The 26,630-nt window shown below is 47.1% G+C and overlaps 1 protein-coding gene across 2 annotated transcripts in view; it reads right to left on the reverse strand.

Annotated features, from left to right (window-relative positions):
• The window catches only part of TUBGCP3 (tubulin gamma complex component 3), a 58,992-nt gene extending 33,429 nt beyond the window's left edge, over nucleotides 1-25,563 (reverse strand). For both annotated transcript variants that reach the window (XM_024117452.3, XM_024117451.3), the window contains exons 1-11: nucleotides 25,390-25,563; nucleotides 17,813-17,920; nucleotides 14,572-14,639; nucleotides 11,429-11,506; nucleotides 9,772-9,989; nucleotides 7,781-7,953; nucleotides 6,883-7,001; nucleotides 6,134-6,259; nucleotides 4,097-4,165; nucleotides 3,599-3,731; nucleotides 1,503-1,669 (exon numbers count right to left, since the gene is read on the reverse strand). In XM_024117452.3, coding sequence (XP_023973220.1) covers nucleotides 1,503-1,669; nucleotides 3,599-3,731; nucleotides 4,097-4,165; nucleotides 6,134-6,259; nucleotides 6,883-7,001; nucleotides 7,781-7,953; nucleotides 9,772-9,989; nucleotides 11,429-11,506; nucleotides 14,572-14,639; nucleotides 17,813-17,920; nucleotides 25,390-25,465 — 1,335 coding nt within the window. In that variant the 5' untranslated portion in view covers nucleotides 25,466-25,563. The remainder of the gene's footprint in view (nucleotides 1-1,502; nucleotides 1,670-3,598; nucleotides 3,732-4,096; nucleotides 4,166-6,133; nucleotides 6,260-6,882; nucleotides 7,002-7,780; nucleotides 7,954-9,771; nucleotides 9,990-11,428; nucleotides 11,507-14,571; nucleotides 14,640-17,812; nucleotides 17,921-25,389) is intronic.
• Nucleotides 25,564-26,630: the final 1,067 nt, after the last annotated feature.

Raw genomic sequence — 26,630 nt, forward strand, 5'->3', positions numbered from 1 at the left:
AAAAAAAAAAAAAAAAAAAAAAAAAAAGTCAGACAAATCCGCAGGACAAATCGGGAAACAATACAAACAGCAATTAGTAGGACAAATAAAAATAACCAATACACATGAAAAGCTGGTCAATCTCACTAGTAACCAGTGAAACACAAATACATAAATAACATACGAGACGCCACGTCTCATACATTAGATTAAAAACACTTTTACTCAGGTTGGGTAACATGAAGTGCACACAGGAAGGAGGAATAAGCCGACGGGGGCGCATGGGGTGTGGGGACCGGGAAAGCCACCCAGCACTCGAGACGGAGTCAAACCTACAGCTGTGCCCTCCCCACAGCCGAGCCAGCCCACCTCTCAGGACTGACTTCAGAGAAGCTCATAAACACTCCCAGGGAGGCATATAAAGGGGTGTTCACTTTAATAATGTGAGTAAGATTTAAAACTAAAAGAACATAATCTGCTCGGATAGGAGAGCCGTTGGGCAAAAGGGCTGTGTCCAGGCAGCGACAGCTACAAGCCCAACCCTGCACAGGAGGCCTACAGGGCACCCTGGGGGCCTCCACAGCACACACACACACGTGGATGCCGTGGGTGTCCCCAAAGCACAAAACAGTACCACCTACGGTCAGATCTGCTTCCATGATTGCTTACGTGCAATTTCACCCGCGAAAAACTAGGCGGAAACAGAAGCCCAGCCACATGGGCCACACGAACATCCCCACCGACGCACCTGAAACTGCCCTGCCGCCTTCACCCACGCGTTCCAGCAGCCACGGCCATCCGTCCTGCCTCCGCCCAGGCCCACAAGCTAACACCGGGGCTCTGTCACGGTCAATGCCATATTTACTCTAGAATTTACCCATTTCTTAACCGTTGAATATGTGTTAAAAACTGTGCTGCAGCTTCCATTTAATTCTATCCTTTTTTAATGTAACATAATGACAGGGTTTTTAAGTGTGGTGCCCCTCACTCGACTTCTTGTCAGAAGTCTGGTTTTTACCGTATGATTTTGCATAGCAGTGATTTTTAGGGACAAATATGTTACATTCTGGTGGAACTAACTGTACTTCAATAGGTACGTATACATATACACCTATACAAATAACTTGCCTCATTAAAATTGTCAGCACCACAGCTAACCAGAATGAGTTTAGTTCATACAGTAATGGTGCAAAGCACCAGAACATGTAATACCACCCTGCCAGGAAAACCAGACTAAGACTGGGGACACCTAGTCCTAGCTTTGCCGCCAACTTGCTGATAAGCAGGGACAAGCGATCTGACCTTGCTGAGTTTCCCACTGTTCAAACGAGGATAACAATTTCTCACTAACCAAATACAGCTCTGATCAATGAGGTAATTGGCAAAATAGGCCAGGCATGCAAATGAAGTGTGGTGGCATCACTGTGAAGAGAAAATAGTTTTTGGAAAAAAAATCAAGAAAGAGTAACTGCTCCCACGCCCCTCAAAGCCGCGCCTGAGAAGCGGCCGCACGCGTCCCTTACTTCGTGGTACGTGTCCTCGAGCTCCCCATCGTAGATCCACCGGTAAAGGAAGCTCAGGATGGGGTGCGACACCAGGCTGAGGATGTGCTGCACCAGGGACCTCATGGAGGGGTCCCCCGTCTTGGTGTAGGCGTGGACGGCTGAAGCCAGCTCACCTCCCTTCCTTCCTGGGGACACAGCAAAACATCCACATTGACACTCACAGCAGAAACCAACGACTGAACACTAATGCAAATGGCCAAGTCACGGCGATAAAGTGTGGCTGCTCTCTTAGTACCGTTTGGACGTAGAAGCAGCAGTCAACACATGACGGACCAGGAGCCCAGAGGCCTAGGGTCTACCTGGGCTTCACGTGAGTTAGAGGGCTTCACGTGACTCTCCACGACCTCTATGGAAAACGTGACTCGAGATACGATCGAGAACACAATTCTTCACCTTTTCTTGACTGAGACCCACATCAAGACTCACACTTTATACCACAATCCAATACACAAATAAGCATATATAGAAAACAAGAGTTTTACAAACAATACTTACACTTTAAGATTTTCTATTTTTTCCTTTTGGTATAATACGCTGGTCTCAACTCATTAGACTGATGTCATAACCCATTAACTAACTGGTGGCCCTACAGTTTGAAAACATGGCCCTGTGTTAACAGTGCCCGGTGTCCCAGGAGCACAGCTCAGCATAAAATATCGGGAGTGGCAAAAACAAGATCCAATAGTACACGCACACAAAGAGTTTCCCATGTGAATAATTCTGGAGTTTACTAGATTGAGGCAAGTTTTTTTTTTTAACAGCTTTATTGGAGTATAATTTCTTTACAATGGTGTGTTAGTTGCTGCTGTATAACAAAGTGAATCAGCTATACATATACATATATCCCCGTGTCTCCTCCCTCTCGCGTCTCCCTCCCACCCTCCCTATCCCACCCCTCTAGGTGGACAAAAAGTACCGAGCTGATCTCCCTGTGCTATGCGGCTGCTTCCCACTAGCTATCTATTTTACATTTGGTAGCGTATGTATGTCCATGCCACTCCCTCACTTCGTCCCAGCTTACACTTTCCCCTCCCAGTGTCCTCAAGTCCATTCTCTACGTCTTCGTCTTCGGATTGAGGACATATTTTAAGGAAAGGACTGATGTGCTCTGACTTTAGTAAGATCCCTCTTGGCACGTGTGCACAAACAGAGACAGAGCCAGTTGGAAGGTTATGAGGACAGGGCATGAAGAAGGCCCGGAGCGGGGACCCCAGTGTCCCCAGGAGGGCAAAGCCTGGGGGCCTAAGGAGGAGCTGGAGGTGCCAGGACCAAGAAAGGGATGGGGGTCGGCAGGAAGACAGTTGGGGGGCTGCCGGTAGCTGGAGAGAAAGGAAGCATTTACTCACTGTATTCGACTTCTTTCTCCTTTTGAGGAAGGTGCCCCCCACACCGTGCCCTTGGAATCAGTGGCCCTGAGAACCATCTCGCGGGAGGGGGGCAGTGCACGCGCAGCCGGGAGGGCGGGGCAGCCACCAGCCCCCACATCTCACCTGGCCCTCCCACCCCGACGGGGCAGGGACCCCCAGTGCCCACGGTTACAGGCGAGGAGAGACAAAGGGCTTCCTGGCCAAGGGAGCACACACAGTGAGAAAGGTGCTGAGAAGCAACTAGAAACACAGGCCGAGGGCCCAGGGGAGGCCCCACCCAGACGCGCAAACAAGGGAACTTGTGACACAGCTGCTGAGCCCAGATGTGGGCCAGAACCTGGGGCAGTGAAGCGCTAGGAGAGGCTGCTAATTGAAAGGCAAATAAAAGAGGGACAGAGATAAGCAGCTGGGACACCATGGGCCACAGGAAAAGGCGAAATCTCTGAAAACTAGGCCCCGCCCCCTTCCCCTCAAGGAAGCTGAGCCTCCAAAGCATAAACACTGGGCTACGCGGGCAGCTGGTTATTCTCCCCTACAATTTCATGTCTATTAATTTGTATTTAATCAGCATCCTTCTGGCTGTTAAGCATACAAAAATAAAGGCAGGCAGGCACAAAAATAAAGGCAGGCACAAAAATAAACCTCGTGACATTCCCTAAAACCTGCTTTGAAATAAAGCAAAATGACCTTGGCAGTGGTCCACCAGGGCCGCCAGGGTCTTCAGTCTTATCTTGGGGTCATACGTCCAAACCAGGAGACGCCGGAGCGTTAAGCTACTCTCAAGGCCCAAATTCACACCCTGATCATCTTCTAACTGTAGCTGAAAAACAGGAAAGACAGAATGTGTAAGTACAGGTCACCAAAGAGGCCAAGCATGTCTTAATCCATGTGAAGTAGACACAGGGAAAGGATTATCCTCATAAAAATGAAACAGAAGGTCCCTCTGAGACAGTGACAGTTCCTTCAAGCTACAGAGGAGGTCTGTTTCAATGGCAGACAGGACCCTGAAAATGAGCAATGAACCGGCTCTGGGACACACGGAAACTTTACAGATATCCAGTCCTTCCCAACAGGATTATCAGATTTTTATCTGTTAAAAGTAACGTATGAAGAGACTTAAAAATTCTGTAGAGTGGTATTTCCTAACACCTCAAATCATGAAGAAATTAAAAATAAGGTGTTCACCTGGGAATGTAAAACAGAGAGTAATCGGTAGTATTCTTTGAGTTCCTGGTGCAAGGCAGCACAAAAGCTCTGTGGAGAAAGGACAAAGCACAATTAAAGCAAGACACGGTCACTGCACACGACGGTCACTGCACCGCAACACACGGGGACCTCGCGGGACGACGCCTTGAGACAAAGTTCAGGTGTCCGCGAGATGGAAGTCTGTCTCTGTCCAGAGTCCCCATGCAGGTGTACCCACCACGATACACGCATTTAATAGCACCCGGAAAGGGCTGTCCCTCAGCATGAGCTTGGCAGGAGGGAAGTGGAGAAACACAGTGCATTTTTCATAAGCTAAAGGGTATTCACTTTAGACACTGATGCTTTATTTTCAGATTACGTCCCTTCTAATTTTTTTTCATTGAAGTATAGTTGATTTACAATATTCTGTTAGTTTCAGGTGTACAGCAAAGTGATTCGGTTATACATATATATGTATACATCTATATTCTTTTTTTGGACTCTTTTCTGTTAGAGGTTATTACAGGATACTGAATATAGTTCCCTGTGCTATACAGTAGGTCCTTGTTGTTTACCTATTTTATATATACATAGTACCGTGTATCTGCTAATTCCAAACTCCTAATTTATCCCTCCCGCCACCTTCCCTTTGGTAACCATGTTTTCTATGTCCTTGAGAAACCTGTCTATCCTTTGCAGGTTCTATCACAGGCTCTCCTCCTACATATCCCTAGGCTTACACCCAGAGTTCATTCCAGAGTCACAAGAGTATGTGAAGGTCCTTCTGATATCTTTCCAGAATTTAAGACTGAAAAGGTACAAGGCAGTTTATAATAATGTGGATGGTACAATTCCCCTCACCAAAATGAGGGGAACTGGCATGGAGTTGCCAATTTAAAAATATTGCTAGTGAAGAACGTTAGAGAACATAAAAGAAATATTACGTGTCTATCAACAGATGACTGGATAAAGAAGATGTGGTGTGGGGTGTGTGTGTGCACGTACACACACACACACACGTATATATATGCAATGGAATATTACTCAGCTGTAAAAAAGAATGAAATAATGCCACTTGCAGAAGCATGGATGGACCTAGAGATTACCATACAAAGTGAAGTAAGTCAGACAAAGACAAATACCATATGATACCACTTCAATGTGGAATCTAAAAATAATACAAACGAACCTATTTACAAAACAGACACAGACTCACAGACACAGAAAACAAACTTACGGTTACCAAAGGAGAAAGGGAGGGAAGGGAGGGAGGGATAAACTGGGAGTATGGGATTAACAGATGCACACTACCATAGTAAAACAGATAAACAGGGATACACTGTATAGCACAGGCAACGATAGTCAATATTTGTAACTACAATGGAAGGTAATAAAAATACATACATATATACATATATACGTATAACCAAATCACTGATATACACCTGAAACACAACACTGTAAATCAACTATCCTTCAATTAAAAAAATTTTTTTTGAGAGAATCAAGTCAAAGGGAAAATACACTAAGATATGTAAAGTAACTCATACATGGTCAGTGTTCCTAAGTATTCATTCAACATTTTAAAAAATCGCTATAGGGCTTCCCTGATGGCACAGTGGTTGAGAGTCTGCCTGCCGACGCAGGGGACGCGGGTTCGTGCCCCGGTCCGGGAGGATCCCACATGCCGCGGAGCGGCTGGGCCCGTGAGCCATGGCCGCTGAGCCTGCGCGTCCGGAGCCTGCGCTCCGCAACGGGAGAGGCCGCAACAGTGGGAGACCCGCGTACCGCCAAAAAAAAAAAAAAAAAAAAAAAAAAAAAAAAAAAAATCGCTATATTTGATTATCTTCGTCACTATCCGCTATGTTTTCTCTTTTCTTGAGTTGACCGTGACTGACACAGTCCATTTTCAAACCTTCTTTATGTAAAAAGAACCCTCTTCGGAATGACTTCCTTATAAGATTCTAAGGAGATTAAGCATTTCCCGAGGTGAATGTCACCCCAAAACCCCACGCGTCTCCGTAACAAAGAACATACCTGGCCTACAAGTCCAAATGAACGGTCTAGGCTCCTCTGGTCAGTGTATTTTCTGATTTTATTATGTAACCATCCCAACTCAGCAAGTCTGACTGTCGTATCCCTCAAAGATTTATTTAGGTTTGCCTAAAAAGTAAATATATCCAGAGTTTAAAAGAAAAAAAATTTTTAACACTAGGATTTTAATTATTATTATTTTTTTAACCGTTTGTACTTTTATAATCCTTAGGCTTCAACATATGAAACTTAAAGATAACTAATACCCCATCACTAAAGTGAAAGCAGTGAGACTCTAGGGAACAAAAAGCATCACAGAGCAGGCAGGGAAGTAAGACACGTCTGAGCAAGTGTTAGGCTTGGGTCCCACCGCCCCAGGAGTGACTGGCCGGGGTGCCCGGCATGGCAGGGACAGTCTGTGACGTCAGTGGCCTCGTGACTCGGCTAAGAGTCGCAAAAGGACAGAGGGTCAACAAGAAGGACTGTGGGAAAGGCAGGTTCTGGAAGACAGAAGCAAAGATGCCAGGATACCTGGCCGTCAGGTAACTTGGGCACCACCGCCACAGGAGGAAAGGGGTCAACACGCTGAGGATCAAACCAGGGTTCCAAGGTGCAGGCTGCCCAGGACTCCCGAATCTGCACGCCAGCCCTCGTGACCCTAGTACTGCCTCACAAACCAACCGTGCCTGCCTGGTCCTGAGGCCATCTGTCTTGACTTCTGAACACTTCAGACAGGGTTTCAGTGACCGTACCTTTCCCTCCACTTTGTAACAGTTGTCAGCGTTGCTCATCTTGACATTTCTGCCGTCTATGCCCTGGAAGACGTACAGAATATCTCTGACTAGGGCTGCCTCGGCAACTTCCACAGCACCTGTAACACGGTTTTTACAAGGTGAAATAAATCGCACAACACAGTTCGCTTCAGGTAATATATCTGCAACCAGAACAAAATTTAAAAACTAAATAAATGAGTTTAAGATGAGAAAGAATATGAAGTTATAAGAAAAAAGGATTTTCTGAAAAGGATATGGAGATCATATAATTCCTCTTCCAAAAGTCTGTTGAAAGGACAAAGCAGTATGTGGGAGTTTAATATATGATCAAGGAGCAGCACACAAAGCAGTCACAAAAGGGTGGATAATTAGTTCACACGATGTTTAGAAGGCTGGCTGCACAACAAGCACGCAGACCTGGTTCCACCTCCATCACCACGACGAAAGGAGTTAACACAGCACAAAGGGATTTAGGATTTCCACAAACCCTGGAACAAAAGCTCACTCAGAATTTAGGTATCACCCAATGTCATGACGAGAGGCAAAGCCCACAGATCCAAGGTCTCAGTGGGAGGAGACACAGTCAGAGCCCAGCCGGGGTCAGGCTCCCACTCCAGGGCTGCAGCCAGTTGTGGCGATAATGGTCTATGAGTATCAGATCGCAGCAAACCGGGCCTATCGTCACTGGGGAAGGGAGAGCAGACCCAGGAAAGCACTCGGCAAGGACTTGAGAAGTGGGCGGCTCTGGGGAGGTGGGGTCAGGGTGACAGGGCGACAAAGCCAGCCTGGAGGACTGAGGCTCCTGAACCCCGTCACGAGAACGAGAGACCAGGCCAAGGCTGTGAGCGTTTAGAACAAGGGGTGCATCCCTACTCACCGCCTGCATCCCCTTCTCTCCGCGGCCTCGTCACGCTGCGGGAAGCAGCACTGGGGACACCTTTCGAGGTAGTGGTTTGTAAAGAAGGCTGGTTTGCAGTTAAAGTCCAGGCGAGACGTGAGCCCAGCTGCTGTCGAAGACCATCTCCCACGCCCGGAGCTGGGTGGGACTGTCTGAAAGAGGAAGGGACCGTCCGTGTCTTCACGTGCCGGGCTACTCACGGAGGACGCGGAGACAGCCGAAGACACGCTGCTTGAGTTGCTGTGCTGAGTGACTTAACCTGAGAACCCGAGGCGCCCGAGCGACCACACCACCACCGCGCCCCAGTGTCCCAGCGACAACGCCCGAGGCCTCCTGGGCTCCCGCGGTGGCTCTTGGGCTCTTCCTGTCACCTCCACAGACTTCTCAACACACAAGCCACAACCTACTGGACTTTTCTTTACAAATACATAACACACACCACCCAGCTAAAACCACTTTGAGATTCACTACTGGTTTTACCCTAAAAGTTAACATCTTTCATCCAGTCAACATCCGTTGAGTTAAAAAATCCGAAACACCGTCCCCCTTCCCTGTCCTCCCTGGCCCTCAGTCTTCACAGCACTTGATACGAAAAGAAATATCGTAATCTGCAATTAGTTTTAAAAATGCACAAACATAAAATATAAGGCAAAGGCACATCCAAGGTCAAGACAGCTTCTAATCATTTGGAGAACGTGTCAAAGCTGCTCCCTGAAGATGCAGGAAGCTGACAGCTGATTTCTAATGACATGTTTTGACAACCACAACAAAAACAGTGCTTCCTGGGACCGCAAAATACAGAAACGGGGATCTCAGCGGCACTACTGCTTCCAAGTGGTGGGCTCTGGTTTGAACTGGTCGAGTAAGAGAGGAGATAGAAACCTGGAACGGCCCTGACTCTCTCCTATTTTTGACGGGGGAAAGGTCACCAACACCACTAAATTAACACTATGTTTCTGAATAGTCCTGAATTTAAGAAAAAATTCTAGAAGGCCACTTCAGTTCAAGGTTCTCTATACAGCTTTTTTTATATCATGACACTAATTATTTCAAATACTTATTTTAAAGGTGAAAATAAGAACATCTGTTTATTCTTTTAGCCAGAATACGAGTTTAAGATTAAATTTGGGGATGTATTGTGCTGTCTTTCTAAAATACTAGACTCCATTTATTCCACATGTGTGGTACACACATTCTATCTTCTAATAACTTTAACAAAATTTGATTAAGTCGCACAATGACTTATAACTGTATTAGGCTCATGTGGAAAACATCATTTGATGGTAAATCCTTGGTCACTGTTCTCCTGGAAAAATATCCACCTTGTGATATTTTAAAGCATAGTCTGCTTTAATGTGATTTCTAGGAAAGTGTATGGAAAAACACACTGGAGAGCAAAGTTCCAAGTCCACTGCGGCACTGGCACTTGCTTTATTCTCAGCCATGAGCTCTGCGTGTAATCGGATGTGACAGCACGTTGATGCAAGCACTGTAAGGTGCCACACTCCTCAGTCTGAAGACCTCAGCACCTGAGGATGAGACAGCTTTATCTTATGTTCCTGGCGTTTTAAATAACTGAGGAAGAGAACAGCACACCCATGAAGGGGACACGTGCACTGAGAGAAGTACGAGAGCCCAGCAAGAGCCTGCCGCTCAGTTACAGACAGAGAAGGCTCTGCACGCCGTCGCGTGAGCAGGCCCCCTGCGAACGGGCCTGGGCCTTAACAGGCGGGAGTCGGCCCAAACCCTTCACAGCCAGCTAGGACTAAACGCGGGAAGAGCTCCCGTCTGAAACGGAAGGAGCTCTTGGAAGGGAACACCCTAGACAAAGCACCTCAGACCCAGTGCCTAGAACACCCCTGGCACACACGAGGCTCTGGAGGTAGTTTCGGTGCAGACGAAATGCCCGATTAAAGGCCGAGCACCCCCGGCTCCTGCTGCGTGAGGACTCCGCGCGCGAGCTGGGTTACCCGGGGGGGAGAGGCTGGGGCGTCGGGGCCGGGCCGCTGAGGGCGCACGCGCTGCCGCTGTTGATACCGCTGCTCCCCAGGCTGCCAGAGCTCGGGGCCGGCTGGGCGCTGCGGTCCTGGTAGCTCAGGGGCAGGGTCTGAGGCCTGGCGTAGTAGTAGGGCGTGGAGTGAGCATCTCGGGGCAGCGCTTGAGCGAACAACGTGGCGTAGCTAGAAACCTGAAAATAAAAGGTGTCACGAATATGGGTACAAAATTACAGAACGCTTTCCCACACCAGCAAAGATACTTTACATTCAGACTTTGGTTCTATTTCTGTAACTGGATTTTGTGCAGGCAGACCTCAGAGGTATTGTGGGTTCAGTTCCAGACCACCGCAATAAAATGAGTAGTGAAACAAAGCAAGTCACACGAATTTTCTGGCTTCCCAGTGCATATAAAAGTTATGCGTACACTATACTGTAGTCTATAGAGTATGCAACAGCATTATGTCTAAAAAGCAATATACACACCTTAACTTAAAAATACCTTATTGCTTAAAAATGTTAACCATCGTCTGACAATGCAAAGTTGCCACACACCTTCAACTTGTAAATAATGCAGTATCTGCGAAGCACGATAAAACGAGATGTGCCTGTATTTATTAAACGATAAATCAGTTAACATAGTTTTGAAATATGCCTGAACTGATAAAGTTCTGGAAAGTTTTCTGAATCTCAAAACTCCCACATGGTCTGATAACTAAACATTTTACTCGGAAACCAAGCAAACTGAAACTCAAATAATTACTCAAATATTTTTATAAGCCTGGCATTATTATGTAATGAAAGAATGCTCATTACTCAGACTAAGGCTTTAAAGGTAAATATGACTCTTTCACCCACATTCTTCAACTCTCTAAACACTCAAACTTCTGTGGTCGAGCATCTTATTACACCAGACTCTCTGGGACTCCGGGCGGGAGCCCAATAGCTCTTTCAAACACCGGACGGGCCAAAAACTGAACCCACTGACAAAAAACTTTTCATGGTATAACAGTAATTAATGTTCATCATGATATCTGAAAACCCAAGAAAACCCTAAAAGGTCTTCTAACCCAATGAATAATGAAGCTGTGCTAATATTAATAACTTTACAGAATAAAAATCTGAAAACTGATAGTTTATGCTCTATTTAACCAGACATTGTTATATTTGAAGTAATAACATGATTCTCAAAAACATCTTAAGGAAACAGAGCATACTGACTAAAAATGCCCTTAAAAACAAAACAGGGCTTCCCTGGTGGCGCAGTGGTTGAGAGTCCGCCTGCCGATGCAGGGGACACGGGTTCGTGCCCCGGTCGGGGAAGATCCCACATGCCGCGGAACGGCTGGGCCCGTGGGCCATGGCCGCTGAGCCTGCGCGTCCGGAGCCTGTGCTGCACAACGGGAGAGGCCACAGCAGTGAGAGGCCCGCGTACCGCAAAAAAAAAAGAAAGAAAGAAAAAGAAATCTCTTGACCCTCATGACTGCCCAGAAAACTATACAAATTTTTTTGCTTTTCTCCTATTATCTTCTTAAGTATGGAAGCCAATTCTCATCAAAATTTGGTGTAACTGTCCCAGCAAAAGACACTGTGCTTTAAAAAGGCATCGAGCTGTGAAAATAGAGCCTCTCACCTTGTTAGGCTGCTTGCGTGGATCTTCACTAAGGCTTAGCAAGAGGTAGAGAATTGACCATTTATTTTTCAAAACTCCCTGTTTAGAAAGAAAACATTAAAAGAACAACTTTGTAGTAGTTCCCAATTTTACCTTCCTCTCTCCTAAATTACCCTTATTTCCAAAATAGAAACGCATTTTAAAATTCACCTGGTAACATCAAATCTAAATTTGTCCATTTTTCAGGCACTACCATAGTGCTATCCATGAGAAGGCAAGAGAACGTTCTCAAGAGCTCAAGACCCTTGGAACCTTTAACCCCCTGAAATCTAACTCCAAAGTCCCAACGCGAACATTTTTTCAATTACCCTATTCCTGTCTAACGGTATTTCCTCCCTGAAATAATTCTTATAATAACCAACTTCCCACACACAGTGATTATAGGAATAATGCCATCACAAAATGTGTGAATGTTTTCCCCCCCTTAAGTCCAATTTAAGCCATAAAAAAAGAGTATTAGGAAAAAAAAATAATTCCAAAGTATAAGACGTAGGTCTCAACATCATGCATTCTTGGGAAACTCAAGGTTCTGAAGCACTTAGATGTCAGGATAACTACCCCTAGGTTTCTATGTAAGGTAATCATAATGATCTCATTAATTTCCAAACATGTATCACTCCCCCTGATTCACAACCGTTAACAGCAAGCAGCCCTCCCTCAATACGTTTTATCCCAAATTTACAGCACATTCCACTCTATTCCTGTATTCCTACCTTTCCTATCCATAGGCTAGAAACTATAAATACTTTATTTACAAAACAAATTATGGGACGGTTACTCAAGTTGCACAAGTTCTTCATTATATGTATAAAACATTCCTAGAAAGTTTCTTTAAAGAATAAGCTTATTCCAGGCATTTAATTGATTCACACAGAATTTTTCAGAAACAGCAAACTCCCCAGCTGGGACAACAGCAAGGAAGAAAGAGGCCAGCCCTCACAGAGGCGTCAGCCCAGCGGTAAGCAGACGTTCCGGCAAATACACTTTGGTATCGTGAACTGCCCTTCCAGACACAGGAGGATCGCTCAGTGGTCCAGGCTCACGAAAGGACCCCCCGAGGAGACGTGTGTCTCTCAGAAACAGAGACATGTGTCCCTGCAGCGCGGCAGGAGGGGCTCACTCTTCCTTCCCTGCCCTGCCTGTTCCAGGGGAAGCCGACCAGAAGCAAGGGAGCCTAGGGTCTGCAATCCACACCCGTCGGCCCCCCGGAGCCCAGAGCAGCAGAAGGGGGGAGAGAACAGAGCTGGTGGAACCACCAGAACCAACAACCCCAGCAGCACACGTTCCAGATGATTCTAAGCCACTTCAGACCCTGCTGTCTCAGACTTGGAAACGGAAAGGACCTCAATTCAGACATAAGACGTTAAATGCCGTGCACACGCTGAATTTTAAATGTGGAAGCACGTATCGGGGCCCCGTAAGCTCCAGAGGAGCATCGGAACCGGCGCTGCGCGCACAGGTATTTCGGCCTGCACGTACCCCAGCCCGCCCCTCCGGAGGCCCCGCCTTCCTCCCCCCGCCCGCAGCCCCTCGTTCTACCCCACCAGCCACGGTCCAGCTTCTAGCCCAGGACACCCTGCCCACACCTCTGCTCCCTGACTCCCGCCTGGGGTCTAAGGACACGATGGCAAACGCCAAGGGCCCCTCGGACCTGCCCTGGTGCCCACGGGCACACTGCTGGAAGGCCCTGGCGGGCGGGCGGGAGGACAAAACACCGACCGCGGCTGTGGTTCCAAGGAGGCAACAAGAAGGAACGGCTCCCGCGGCTCGCTAGCGTCTTCCATCACGCTTCAGCCTCCAGCCCTAGGAAGCCGGCTACTACGGAAAACATCACCGCTTTAGGAGTAAGCATTTGGTGCTCCAAACTGAACTGTGGAAAACAGCCATTTAATTTAGAAACTCCCTAAATATATTTTCACCTAATGGCCAGTGTTAACAGACAAAACAGCTCTTACTGATGAAACCTCCCTTTGGGGATCTCAGGAAGGCTAATAAGCATCTCGGGAATGTGACATCTGATAAGCAGATCTCGGTAATTTTCAATGCACAAGGCAAGTTGTTTTTTAAAATAGAGAAAGATTAAGAAAACCAAATAATACAGCAGTTTGAAACTATCTGCCTGGAAATGACTGTACAAAAAAAGGTTCCTCTTTTTTTTTTTTGATTTTATAATTTAATGTTAGATTATATTCATATTGAAAGGTTTTTTTTAAAATCATATCTCTTGCAAGGTCATTTCTTAACTTCATAAATATCATCAAAGATGGAGAAACATACTTAAAGCAGTGAATCCAAGTAAATCCAATTGAATTAAGGAATCAAAATGGTCAGCAAATAAGGTTAGGCTTCTCTTTAGGGGTACAACAGACGAACAAAGAGGAAGACTTGAAAGAACCACGAGTTCTACGACTGGCAGCACCAGGCTGCTCCGTGATTTCACCATCGCGAGACTAACCCAGTATTTGTTGAGCAAAGCAGTAAACTACTCAGGATTTCACTCTCTTCTCTGTAAGAGAAGGGAGACGGCTACCTAGCTGTCTAGCATCCTTTATAGTCTGAATCACAAAAATCTCCCCCTAGGATTCAGTTAGTTTACTGGGGTAAAGGCCGGCAGAATCTTTTATAAAAATAACAAGTTAGAAAAACCACTCACGTGCAAGTATCAACATCCAAGCACAAAATGTCCAAATCAATTTTTTATTTATTTACTGTGACCGTAATTTACTGTAATTTATTCACAGTAACAGCAGGAATTGGACCTGATGAACAATGAGATGCACCAACAAGCTAAGCCTCTGCTGTCGTGTGTAGACACGTCAAAGCTTCTGCTGATGTGCTTCCTCCCAGGGACGTAGCTAAGGCTTCGGTGACACGCTCACTGCCCAGGAAGTCCGATCGCTTTCTCACTGTAGCTTCATTCATCTTTATAAGCAATTTCACATTCAACCCAGCTGGAACCTACTTCTAACACCGAACGTCTTTGAAAAGCAAACACTACCTAGAGTTGAAAGCCACTACCCAACACAGAGAAGGTGACCACGTACTCCCAGCCCCACGAACTGCCTCGCCAACGGCAGAGCAGCTTTCAGACCCGTGCGTGATACCTGTGAGTGAAGTTTCCGGTGGAGTTCTGAAAATAATGCAGCATCTGCTTCTCTTCTCTGTCGGGTAACTGGAAAGTCAGAAAATGAGCATGTTAATGACACACACCAAAGTTTATTCTTATGATACTATTTCACCATTCACAGTAATGGATAACTCTGACGCCTGCAACGAATATCGAGCTTAAGAATCAAAATAACTAGGCAATGTCACTTCAGCTCCATAAATTTCGTCAAGTCACTGGATCTGAGATTTGTAAAATATGGACAAAATTAGGGTGGAATCCAAGAGTTTATGTGAAAATTAGCTAAAGTAACAGAAATGATGGCATTTTTTTAGATCCTATCTATAAATAGTAACAAACGGCCCAGTGAGGCAAAGTACCATGAGTTTAGCTAGTTAATAAAGGCCACCTAGAGGGAGGGATGGGAAGTGAAAACATCTTTGGGATCCTAGCTGCAAAAGGCAGTAACAAAGCAGTACCCCATTCATGACAGTGTGACTTAAAACCACACCTTCTAAGCATTTTTGTTAATATATACGCACTGCTTCATCTTCCTTTGGTGTAAGATGTAATAGTCAGTTACTGTTTCAAAATCAAAATCGAAACAGCTAAGGGGCTAATCTTCACCCAGGAATTCATTCCATGCCTGCGTGTCCCCAGGGCTCACGGCCACAGCACATTCTCTAGAAGCCAAGGGAACCAACGAGAAGCTCACTCGCCACTCGGCTCCGTGAAGGAGGACGTGGGCCTGGGAGGAGACGCTCACCCACATCCACCACGCTGCACGCACCGCCTGTGCACAGGTGCCTCTCCAAGGAATCCCGTTACAGCCGAGAGAAAAGCACCACCCTCAGAAACTGGCTTACAGCCTCACTATTCTCCAAGGAATCTCTGCGTCTGTTTACCCCAGCGTAGCAGGACTGCTTTCTTAAAATCTCATCAGCCAAGCTCACTTAGTTTAAATGTTCGAATTCTTCTCTAGAAAGACAATGACTGACTTGACAGCCAAAACCTTTTCATATTCATCACCTAGGAAAGCGTCCCCGTATCATGTACTGATCGTATGGACCAGTATGTCTCGTATGGACATACCAGAGGCCACTTCATCCTAATCAAAGCTGTTCCTCTCCAAGTCTTCCTGTGCAGAACGGTAAAGCTCTCTTTAAAATGCATTATTACAAAATGCATTCAACAAAATGAATGCAGTTAAAAATTCAATATAATTTACTTTTACATGTTATTTCTACAGAATGGGACTAACGCTAACTCAGATATAAAAGTCACAGGACAATAAAATATAGTAAATGATACTAATAAAAATGAACACAGACTATCCACCCCAAAAATGATGTTCTATCTAACAGACTGCTAAATAAAGCAAAACAAGCCTTGAGTTACAATGTACCTCACTTACCAACGTGAAAGATGAAGAAACCAATAGGTGTGAAATTTTGTCACACACGATGAGTTTTGCAAGTTGTGTCAATGTAAAACACACTAGCGTTTTATAGCTAAAGCCAGCTATATAAAATGGCAAGTTACCATTTTTGTGCTATTCCAGAGGGCAGAACTACCGTAGCTCAACTACTCTAATATACCAAAAACAACTACCAAATTTCAAAAATGTTAAAATGTAAAAACTATGCCTAAGAATGAATGAAAGATGATAGATCACTGGTGACCACTCCATGGACCATCACGGACACCTCAACCACAGCGGGGCCACGTCAGGGCTGGGGACTCGGGCTGGGGGCCCAGGAGCAGCCGCGGACACCAGGTGATAACGGGCAGAAGAGACGCACTGCGTCTACACAGCAAGCCTCATTTCAAAGGTACAGAGACTACAGAGAACAATACACTGCACACGGTTACAGTTTTCTTCCTAAAGAAAGGTCCTTCAGGACGCGCTCAACAACGTGGCTGCCAGTCCGGTAACTCCGCGGACAAACTATCTGCAGCTACCCCAAGCACGTGCAGTGCCCTCCCCAGCGGGCCTGGATCTGTACATTCATACAGGGTGTGCTCTGTTAAGTACAGTGCCTAGTGGCTGGGGTTCTCACTAATAATCTAAAATGTAATGATCACCAGGGATCGAGAGGCGAGTACAATGTTCTCAGGTTCGGTTTTATAGACAAGAAAGGAAAATAAGTCTTTACCGTATGATAAATGGTCCACCCCCCCCCCGACCTTACACGGCACCTACATGCCAGGGAACCCCAAGATCTGCATCATCCCAGTCCTGCGCTGCTCACCCAGCCTCCCCCAGACCCAGCCGCTCACACGCCAGCGTCTCAACCCTACCCCCGGCTGCCACACCACCCAGCTCGGGTACCCAGCTCTGAAACAGGACATCCACCCAGAGCCCTGGCCAAACAGTTAATAATGCAACAGCTGAGGTGGGAAACGGTGCCATGAGGAACTACCTCCGAGAAGGTGGCATCACCACTTGCGACAGCCCGTTTCACCTGGGCGGTTTAAGAGCAGGGCCCGCAGGGAGAACGCACCCGCTTTCTTAGGCGCCGGGCTGCTGCTCAGGCGGCTGGGGCCAGGCTCTTGAGTCTGGAGAGCTGCGAGGAAAGGGGACCAGCCCCTGGAGAAGAGCCACCCTCCGACCCCGACCGGGACAGGGGCAGCTCTCGCACGTGGGTCCTGGTGCCCAGAGCCCCTCCCTCGGATGCTCCCGGGACACACAGCCGGACAGCCATTCCTAACCGGGGGCTAATATGTGGAAAGCTTCCTTCTCTAAGGTAGCACTGTGCATGAAAGCTTTCAGGACCATCTCAGAATTAAAACATTCAACAGTAAGCTCTAAAGTACTGCAAGTTGACTCATTGAGTTGTTTTAACTGCCAAGATAATACCCTCTGTTATCTGGTCAAAAGGTGCATAAGATTAAATACTTCGAATCACAAGATAAGCAGCAAGTTATAGGAAGTCCTTTTATCTTCCTCACATTCTTAACTCAGATTATGTTGTTATAATAGTATTTAAAACAACCCCCTTCCACTATGTTCTTGTCCTTATTTTTAATATATATTTTTATATATTTGTAATAGTACCTATAATTAAAATGTGCTTGGGAACTACATATCACATACACGTACAAAGAAATACATACATATATAAAGAGATACACAAGTATGTACCTGTGTGTGTGTGTGTGTGTGTGTGTGTGTGTGAACTTAAGCTTTGACAAGTTTAAGAATGCAACACATGATAACACTTAAGGAAAATACATACGTTCTTTCTTGATTTTTTCAGCTACGAGAAATTCATCTCTTTCAACAGTTGGGGCAAAGTTGCTGCCAATAACGCGCACGGCATACTGGAACTGCTGGGCCACGTCGGCTGAAAGGTAAATAAAAGGATGCAAGCTATCACCATCCCGTTACGCTGTGATCCCCTGAAGCTTCCAGTTCAACACAGTGCCCTGGGCATGTGCATCTACCGTCCACCTTCCCCAGGGCTTAACTGAGAGGACGGAAGAGCCACAAAGAGGCGGGATGAATGACTAAATGAGCAGGATGACAGTTTTACAGAGAAAGAGAGGGAGACAGCGACAGCAAGTCTGAAAACCCCTAGGAGACAGAAAACGGACTGGACTGATAAACATAAAAAAAGGAGCAGGCAAAGCGCCAGCCCCAACCATGGCACCTGCTCAGCAGAGCCTACAAGGAGCGCCAGGGCTCGCGTGCACACACACCAGGAGTGGCCGCGAGCAACCAAAACGGGCAGTGACTTGTGAACCACGTGTGCACTTCCAGGTAAAGAGGACGGCTTAAACACAGACGCGTGCCTCCACGCCCTTCAAAAACCCCACTAGACTGAGAAAAGGGGATCTCTTTTTTTCCTAAGACAGAAACCTACAAGAGCAAGGAAAACAAGGCAGATCAGTAAACGCTGCTGACTCGGCTTCTAAAAGGGGGTCCCACTACGATCCCTCCACAGCCACCAGCCCATCTCAACAAGCCTCCCGAGTAGCCGGCGACCTACTCCTCGTCTTGCCCCTGGAGTAAACTGCCCACAGGCAGTCAGGCTGATCCTGAGGAAGGCCTGCAACGCTGGGCCCCCTGCCCCCTGCCACGGCTCCAGACCCAGCTCACGACACACCAGCCGTGCTCTGCGGTCCTGCCCCTCCGTGAGGACGCCTCACTCACGTCCAGCTGAGAACCGACACACCCTCCCCCCCAGCTCCTCAGACCGCCTTCCCACCTCCAGCACACGTACACACGCGCACGCACACACACACACACGCACGCACACACACGTACACACCCACGCACGTGCGGAGTCTTCCTTAAACACCACTGCACCACAACACAGAGGTGAGTGTACACGTGGGGGAAAGGAGCAAAAGGAAGTAACTCAAGCTGTTTCTGTGGAGTCACAGGATTAGAGGGCAGATCTTCTTCCACACGTTCTCCCACACTTTAAAAATTTTCTACACCAAGTATACATTAATTTTATAAACATTCAGTGTCACTGAACATCACTTATTTAAAAGGAGTGCTTGTATAACTACTTGAGTTAAAAATTATTTTTAGATAACCACGATCCTGAGTTCTACAAACAACAGTTCATTAACAACATACTCAAGGACATCACACAAAAATCCCCACTCTAAAAGTTTCATAAACTTTCGAATTTTCTCCCACCCAAAATTCAAACCTCCTCAGAACCAGACACACTCTCCTCTTCCCGGTCTCCACACCTTCTCCACACCTCTGTAGGTCCACCACATCCCTCCCACCCCTGCAGCCACACTGCAGTTTCCCTACCTGCCTGCCAGCCAAATTTCCAGTCTTTCTTTCTTGTTGATGATAAAATATTTGAAAAACCCATCAGCTATTTCTTAAACCAAATCTACCTATCCTGTGCTTCAAAGGCGGATGCATAGAATCCAGACTATGAAAGAAATTAGCAGAGGGGCAGTTATTCTTTCTTTAATAATGACTATCATCAATATGACATCAATAATGACTATTATTTAATAATGACTATCATCAAAGATCAAAATGCAAAATATCAAACAACGTCAACTAGAAATTTCTCCTTTAACACTCCCAAACATCATTCAATTTTTAGAGTATAAGTAACTCAATCAGTAATTCAGTGAATAATTCCAAAGCACCTACTACACGCCAAGCAGTACAGGCCCTAAGAACAGAACAGACAAGAAACGGTGGCTAACAAGGCAGCCTTAGTGAGAATACAAAAAAATGGGGCAAATAATACACAAGGTATATCAGACTGTGAAAAGAGCTACTAAGAAATAAGCAGGACCTGACGATGGCAAATAACAGGGAAGACTTCATGAAACAGGCTGGTTAAGCAAGGCCTCTCTGAGGAAGTGACCTTTAAGATAGGCAGGAGCCTGCCAGGCGAAAAGCCAGAGAACCAGGCGGAAAGGACACAGTAGTGGGATTCACAGGGCTACTCAGGACACTGTTCCTCAAAGGAGGCCAATGACACTGGATTCTAAAATCCAAATCACCAAAGTCAAACTCATTCCATCAAGAGTCCCAGGCGAGGAGGTCCACACGGCAGCTCTGTGACGATCTGGCTTAACCCAAGACTAAAAACAGGAGTATTCAAATTTTTGACCACAGAGTACCCGAGTACTCTCGCCTCCAATCTGCTCTGGGTGTGTGCCAGGGGTGGGCGGTTATCAGGAGCGGGGAAGGGGAGGTACACCCCCCGCCGAGCCTCTGACGACACTTCTTTGGGAAGAAATGCCGCCAGGGAATTCAAGGATGTACCGTCTGACGAGTGCCAGAGAGCCGCTGCAGTGCTGCGGACACACGCATTTTCAGACAAGCAGGTGAGAGGCCCCCGCACAGGCGGGGCCACGACTTTCCCGCCTCTGCTCAGCGCAGAGACACGAGCGGGAGGGGCAGGAACGAGCGGGTTCAAGACGAGAGGCTCCGGAGTCGGAGCCCTGGGCTCCCGTCGCGGCCCTGCCCGCCGCTAGTCGGACGGCAGCGAGCCAGCTGCTTCCCGTCTCCAGGTCTCAGGGACCTCGTCTGTAAAACGAGGTCACTCGTAACCACCGCAACCTCCCAGAGGGCAAGCGGAGCATCTGGCGCGCAGCAAGGACTCAACAAACGTGAGCTATCTTTATTCTTATTAACCTGAAAACGTCATCTAAACGTACATTTTGTCTAGCATAGCCATCCAAATTACAACACGAATAGAGCACCCCTAGTTTTTAACTTTAAGCAAGATAATGTGGTCTTCATCCCGTACATTACAGACAGGGAACAAAATCAGCCTGCAACAGATCTGATTAAATTGTTTTCTAGAAATGACCCTCTGGCTGCAGGGTGGGAGAGAAACTGGGAGGAGGTGTAAATCCAGGGCCAGCGACACCGTGGGACCACAGGATCTCAGTCCGACACGCGAAGGCCCAGAGAACACGCAGGTTTGGGCCCAAGAGGTTTCGGATGGAAGACGGCTGCCTCTGCACCCTGAAAGGGTTATTATCCACACGTTCAGGTGAAAGACAACCGCTGAACTTCAAGGTGCACAAAAATAAGCGAGGCCCCAGGAACTACAAAAACTCCGCAGGCGTGTGCTTCCCAGAGATTCAGAAAGTGACGGAGGACAAACTGTCCAAGTCGTAAGTTTCTGCCTTCCTGCCCCTCCTCCACCTGTGGGCTTGTGCGCACATGACACTGCTTTCGTAAAGGACAGGCCAGCAGGTCCGTGACCTGAACCAGCAATCCCCACCCCAGACACAGGTCAGAATGACTGTGTTCCAGACACCACGCTCCAACAGACACCGCCAGGACCAGTATCTCTGGAGATGGGGCCCACAATATTAGTTGTGAATAAGTGCCGCATTTAGAGAATTCAAAATGAAAAGACGTAACACTGCATACAGTAAAAAGTCTTCCCCCTCCACTACTGTCTGGCCACCAGCTCCTCTCCCCAAAGCAGCCAGTGTTATCGGGTTCTCATGAGGTCACAGATGACTCTGATCACAGCGCTAGGTGAAAAGCAATGCTCTAAACAAAAACAAAATAAAAATCACTGCTCTCGTTTGTGGTTCTCAAACTTTTTGGTATCAAGCCCCCTTTGCACTTTTAAGATTGAGGACCCCTAAAAGTTTTTTATTTATGTGGGTTACATCAATCTATATTTACTGTATTAGAAACATAAACCATGATCATTTTTAAATACGAATTCATTTTTAAATAGCAATAATAAACCCATTAAGTACAATTTTCAAATGAAGCCTAAACCTTTAAAATTTCAATATACACATTAATAAACATTTAGTGTACATTTTAACATACACATAAAAAGTTTTTTTCCCCACATAATATGTTTTGATGTATATTTAATATACATTGATTTTCCCAAGGTAAAGACTACACTTTGTTTGGAACTTCATCAAGAACTCTTCACAATTTGCAAAAATCATAAAACCCACAGCAACACCGCTTGTGGTCCACAAACCACCAAGACGACATCCTTTCCCCGCCTGCACCGTGGCTCCCGCTGCCCTCACACGGCCGTTCCCAGTCAGGGCCATCGTCTGACCTCAGTATGTGGGCTACTGTAGTCCTACCTAAGCGTCTGTGCTGAAACACTTACCTAACAAAAACTCCTGTATTTCTTCTTAATCTCTAGTTAGAAAGAGGATTACAAAGTATGAAAAGGAATGTTGCCTCTGGCAGAGCTGAAACACTACAGCATCAAGTACACTGTTTCCAAAGACAGAAATAATGACTATCCAAACATATAATAATAAGTAAAATGTTCTCCAGGAGAGGCTCAAGGATGTGGAGAGAGAATTCTCCTCTCACTGACTGGCACTCTGTGCTTCAAACAAATTCACAAGTGTTATAAGCTGGAAAAGGTGGGAAATAATGGTTATACTAACTTTATAAAAGTGTCAAGCATCATTATAGCTAGGTGCTTTGCTTCTGAAGGTCCCTTGAAGCTAACTACAAATTAAAAAAAAAACTTTATGAAAAATTAATTCATATGAAATTCACATTAAAAGTAACAAGTGTCTATTATGCCTCAATTTCACAGTATTAAAAAAGCAATATATTATAAAAGCATAAGGCCAATTGTTTGTAAGGTCACTAGAAAATGTAGTTAATCAAATGTTCTACTAAGTTAACAGATAAAATACCCACCAATGAAAAGAAATTTTTTTAAAATCTCAAACACTGTAAAGGCAGCAATAACATTGCTCCTTTGTTCACTAAGGAAGAATAAATTAAAACAGAACAAGGCAAGCTATTAACGACTTATACTCTTTAGTAAGTAGCAGCATAATGCGGAATTAAGAATACAACTGTTGGCAATCCTAGCTGTCCGGAACAGAATCAAGAGAGCATCGTTTTAGTGGATTTTACGATATATTTTACTCTGAGAGGACCCCTCAGGATCTCACAGACAGTTTATTTACTTTTTTTTTCCTTCCAGTTTTATTGAGATATAACTGATATACATCACTGTATAAGTTTAAGGTGTACAGGAGCCAATTTACTCTTAATTTAGACACAATTCTACATGGAGAGAGAGGACGGTGCAGAACTTTCTGAAAAGTTTTTCAACCTCCTGGAATGGGTGCAACTAAGTCAATCAAAAGGAGCCTCAAATGTTAAAATAAAATTTGAGAAACACGACGACACCTCACAATGAATGAAAGGTCTTCAAAGTCTAGTTGTGACAACGGAAACGGATGAATGTGTGGTTTATCCCTGGAGGAAAACTGAGGGCCCACGGGTGTAACGCAAACCCTGACTTTAACATGAGTGAATCATGACCAACAATCTCAGTTCCCTGGTGTCTCCTATGATCAGGAACATCAAATCAGAAAGGCAACTCAGACACACACAGAAGAGCTGGAGATAAAAACAGAAAACAGCCAGGCCCCGCCCTCCTCAAGACCCTGGTACAGGTGTTCCAGGGCCCCTCCCTCTCTCCACCCAGGTCTCTGTTAGGTATCCGCAGCTTTCCCTCAATATCCCTTTACCCTGGGCTTCCCTGGTGGCGCAGTGGTTAAGAATCCGCCTGCCAATGCAGGGGACACGGGTTCGACCCCTGGTCCCAGAAGATCCCACATGCCATGGATCAACTAAGTCCATGCGCCACAACTACTACGCCTGTGCTCTAAAGCCCACGAGCCACAACTACTGAGCCCGCTGAAGCCCGTGAGCCACAACTAATGAGCCTGCACTCTAGAGCCCATGAGCCACAACTACTGAGCCTGCGTGCTGCAACTACTGAAGCCCATGTGCCACAACTACTGAAGCCCGTGCACCTAGAGCCCGTACTCTGCAACAAGAGAAGCCACTGCAATGAGAAGCCCGTGCACCGTAACAAAGAGTAGCCCCGCTTGCAGCAATGAAGACCCAATGCAGCCAACAACAAAGAAATCCCGTACTCTGCAACAAGAGAAGCCACTGCAATGAGAAGCCCGTGCACCGTAACAAAGAGTAGCCCCGCTTGCAGCAATGAAGACCCAATGCAGCCAAAAATAAATTTTTTAAAAAAGATTAAATCTAGTCTAATAACTTCTAAATTAAAAAAAAATCCCTTTACCCTACTTTATTTTTCATCACTGCACCACTAAACAACATTATAAGTTTACTGATTTTTTTAAAATAAGGAACGTTTCTTCCACTCTTAACGACGAGAGAAAAATCTTCTTGTTTTTAATTATTTATTTATTTAACTTTTTGGCTGCGCCGCATGGTATGTGGGATCTTAGTTTCCCCGACCAGGGATCAAACCTGCGCCCCTGCATTGGAAGCATGAGTCTTAACCACTGGACCGCCAGGGAAGCCCCTAAGTTTACCGATTTTATCACATATCCTCCACTAGAATGTAGGATCTATGAGAGAAATTACCTGTCTCTCTACCTTTGCATCACCAGCGCCTAGCACAGTGCCTGGAGGTGGGGGGAGCCCAACGATTTCTTAGATGAACAAAGAGAAAGTGTGAAACTTCAAAAACTGGAGCAAGAACCATGTAAAGTCAGTGTCATTTAACAGACTGACCAAAGAAAATTCATCTTTTTGCTCCTAAGACCATCAAATAAATTATGTACGCTAATTGTCAGGAATCATGAAAGGTCAAAATGCAGTCTCAATTCTTTAATTTTGTTTTAAGTCTTCCTGCAAAAACTGCACACTTTCTTTCCCACATTATGGTGCTCAAGGAATAAGTAACCCAGTTGCTTCACTTACCCAAAAGACCCCTTCGTAGTGCATCCCCTCTTCCCCCCTCCCTCCCGCCAAAACAAACATCGAGACGACAAACTGTGCCGTATTTTACGGTTCCAGGACTATACAATGGCTTGACCTACTGCACGGGACTGGTCTGGTAGCAAGACTCGCCATGTGAACCCTGCAGAAATGGCTTTACATCAAAAGCAACCCTCAGCCCTTCATCGAAGGAAAACGTGGCAGGTAACCGTCACAGGCACCTTCGCATCATCCTCAAATCCGCTTCTTTGCTAACGTTAAGGGAAAACTGTGTGCCTCCACCACCCGGACCCCCTCCGCGGCGTCGCCCCCGCGCAGTCACGGGCGTGTGACCCGGGCCAGCCCGCCGCGCCCTCCATCCGGATAAGCGCGAGAGCGCCCGCCCGGCCCTGCGGCCGGAGGAGGCGGACGCGCGGCGGCTGACCGTCCTCCGGGCTGCACCCCGGCACCGCGCCGGGCAGCGGTGACTCAGCCGCCCCGGGACCGGCCTCCTTCCCCCGCCCCGGGGGCTGCAGCGCCCGCAGGGCCGCCAGCCCCGACCCCGCCAGCCCCGGGGACGCCTCCCAGCCGCCCGGCCAGCCCCGCTACCTTCACTCCTGCCCAGGATCCGGCAGCACAGGTTCTGCAGCAGGACGTTCGGCGACTTATGGTCCGGGGTCGCCATCCTAGCCCGGGGCTGCCCGCGGGGGCCCCGCGGAGCCCCCAGCGCTCGCCCGCCCCGCCCCGAGCCCGGCGTGCTCCGGAGGCCCGGCCGCCCGCGTCCGCCCCGCGCCCCGCGGGCTCCCGGGTCCCCCACAGGTTAAGGGCCCGCAGGCAGCGCCGGCAAGAAGGGCGCCATTTTGACGGAACCCGCCGAAACGCGGGCCCCTCCCACAATGCCCCGCTTCTTCCGGGCGCTCGCGGCCGCAGGTGCGCCGGCCTAAGGGTTCCTGCCGACAACTGCGGCCCAGCCAGGAAAGTTCCGGCACCAGGCACCCCAGCCGCTGATGCTCGCGGTGCTCAGACCCACAAACGTCCCCGGGTGTCCTCGAGGGTCAGGACGGCTCTGACCCCCAGACGTCCCCAGCAGAGGGTCAGGACGGCCCCTGACCTGCTGTGACAGTGGTGGGTGCCCTGCAGCGCTTTCACAGTCCCTAATTTTTTTTTTAAAGGATCATTTGTTCTGCTTACACTTTGGGTGGAGAATTCTGTTTATAGAAGTACAAGGGTTTTATGATTTTCGACACGTGGCTGACCATCGACACCGGCCACATTGTCCAGCTTTTCATAAGAGTGCTGTTTGGCACCTCCGCACCCCCAGCCCCAGGTAACTAGTCAGTCAGACAACAGCAAGAGAAGGAGGCAGGCTCAACCACCAAAATGTGTTACATGATCACGCGTGGCTACTTGGGGAAAAGGGCTGGCTGATGGCAAGACTTGGGGAATTAAGCAGCTGCTGCGGTCAGGGGTAATGATGGCTGCAGAGAGCACAGGGTGGGGTGGACTGTGCTGGGGTACATGTGGAATCCTGGGGTCCTTGCATTTCTAGCTAGAGGCGCAACCATAGGCAGAACCAGAGGGCGTCTATAACAGCCCTAAAAGAAATCTCTTATTCTTGTACCTGCAAAGTCATCAGAACTGAGAACCAGACTCCAGTTATGATGCAAGTTGAACACACAGTCCTGCCAAGTCTCTCCTGTTAAGGGTGGATGGTTAATTGAGAAGTGGACCCTGAGGTTTGAGATGGAGATGTTTGGGTAAAACGTGAAAACCCAAGTCACCTGAACCTTCTTAAACACAGCAGGAAACCCCTCCTCTTGTGTGTGTGTGTGTGTGTGTGTGTGTGTGTG

The sequence above is a fragment of the Physeter macrocephalus genome, chromosome 13 (genome assembly GCF_002837175.3).
Source record: "Physeter macrocephalus isolate SW-GA chromosome 13, ASM283717v5, whole genome shotgun sequence".
NCBI classification, from domain to species: Eukaryota; Metazoa; Chordata; class Mammalia; order Artiodactyla; family Physeteridae; genus Physeter; species Physeter macrocephalus.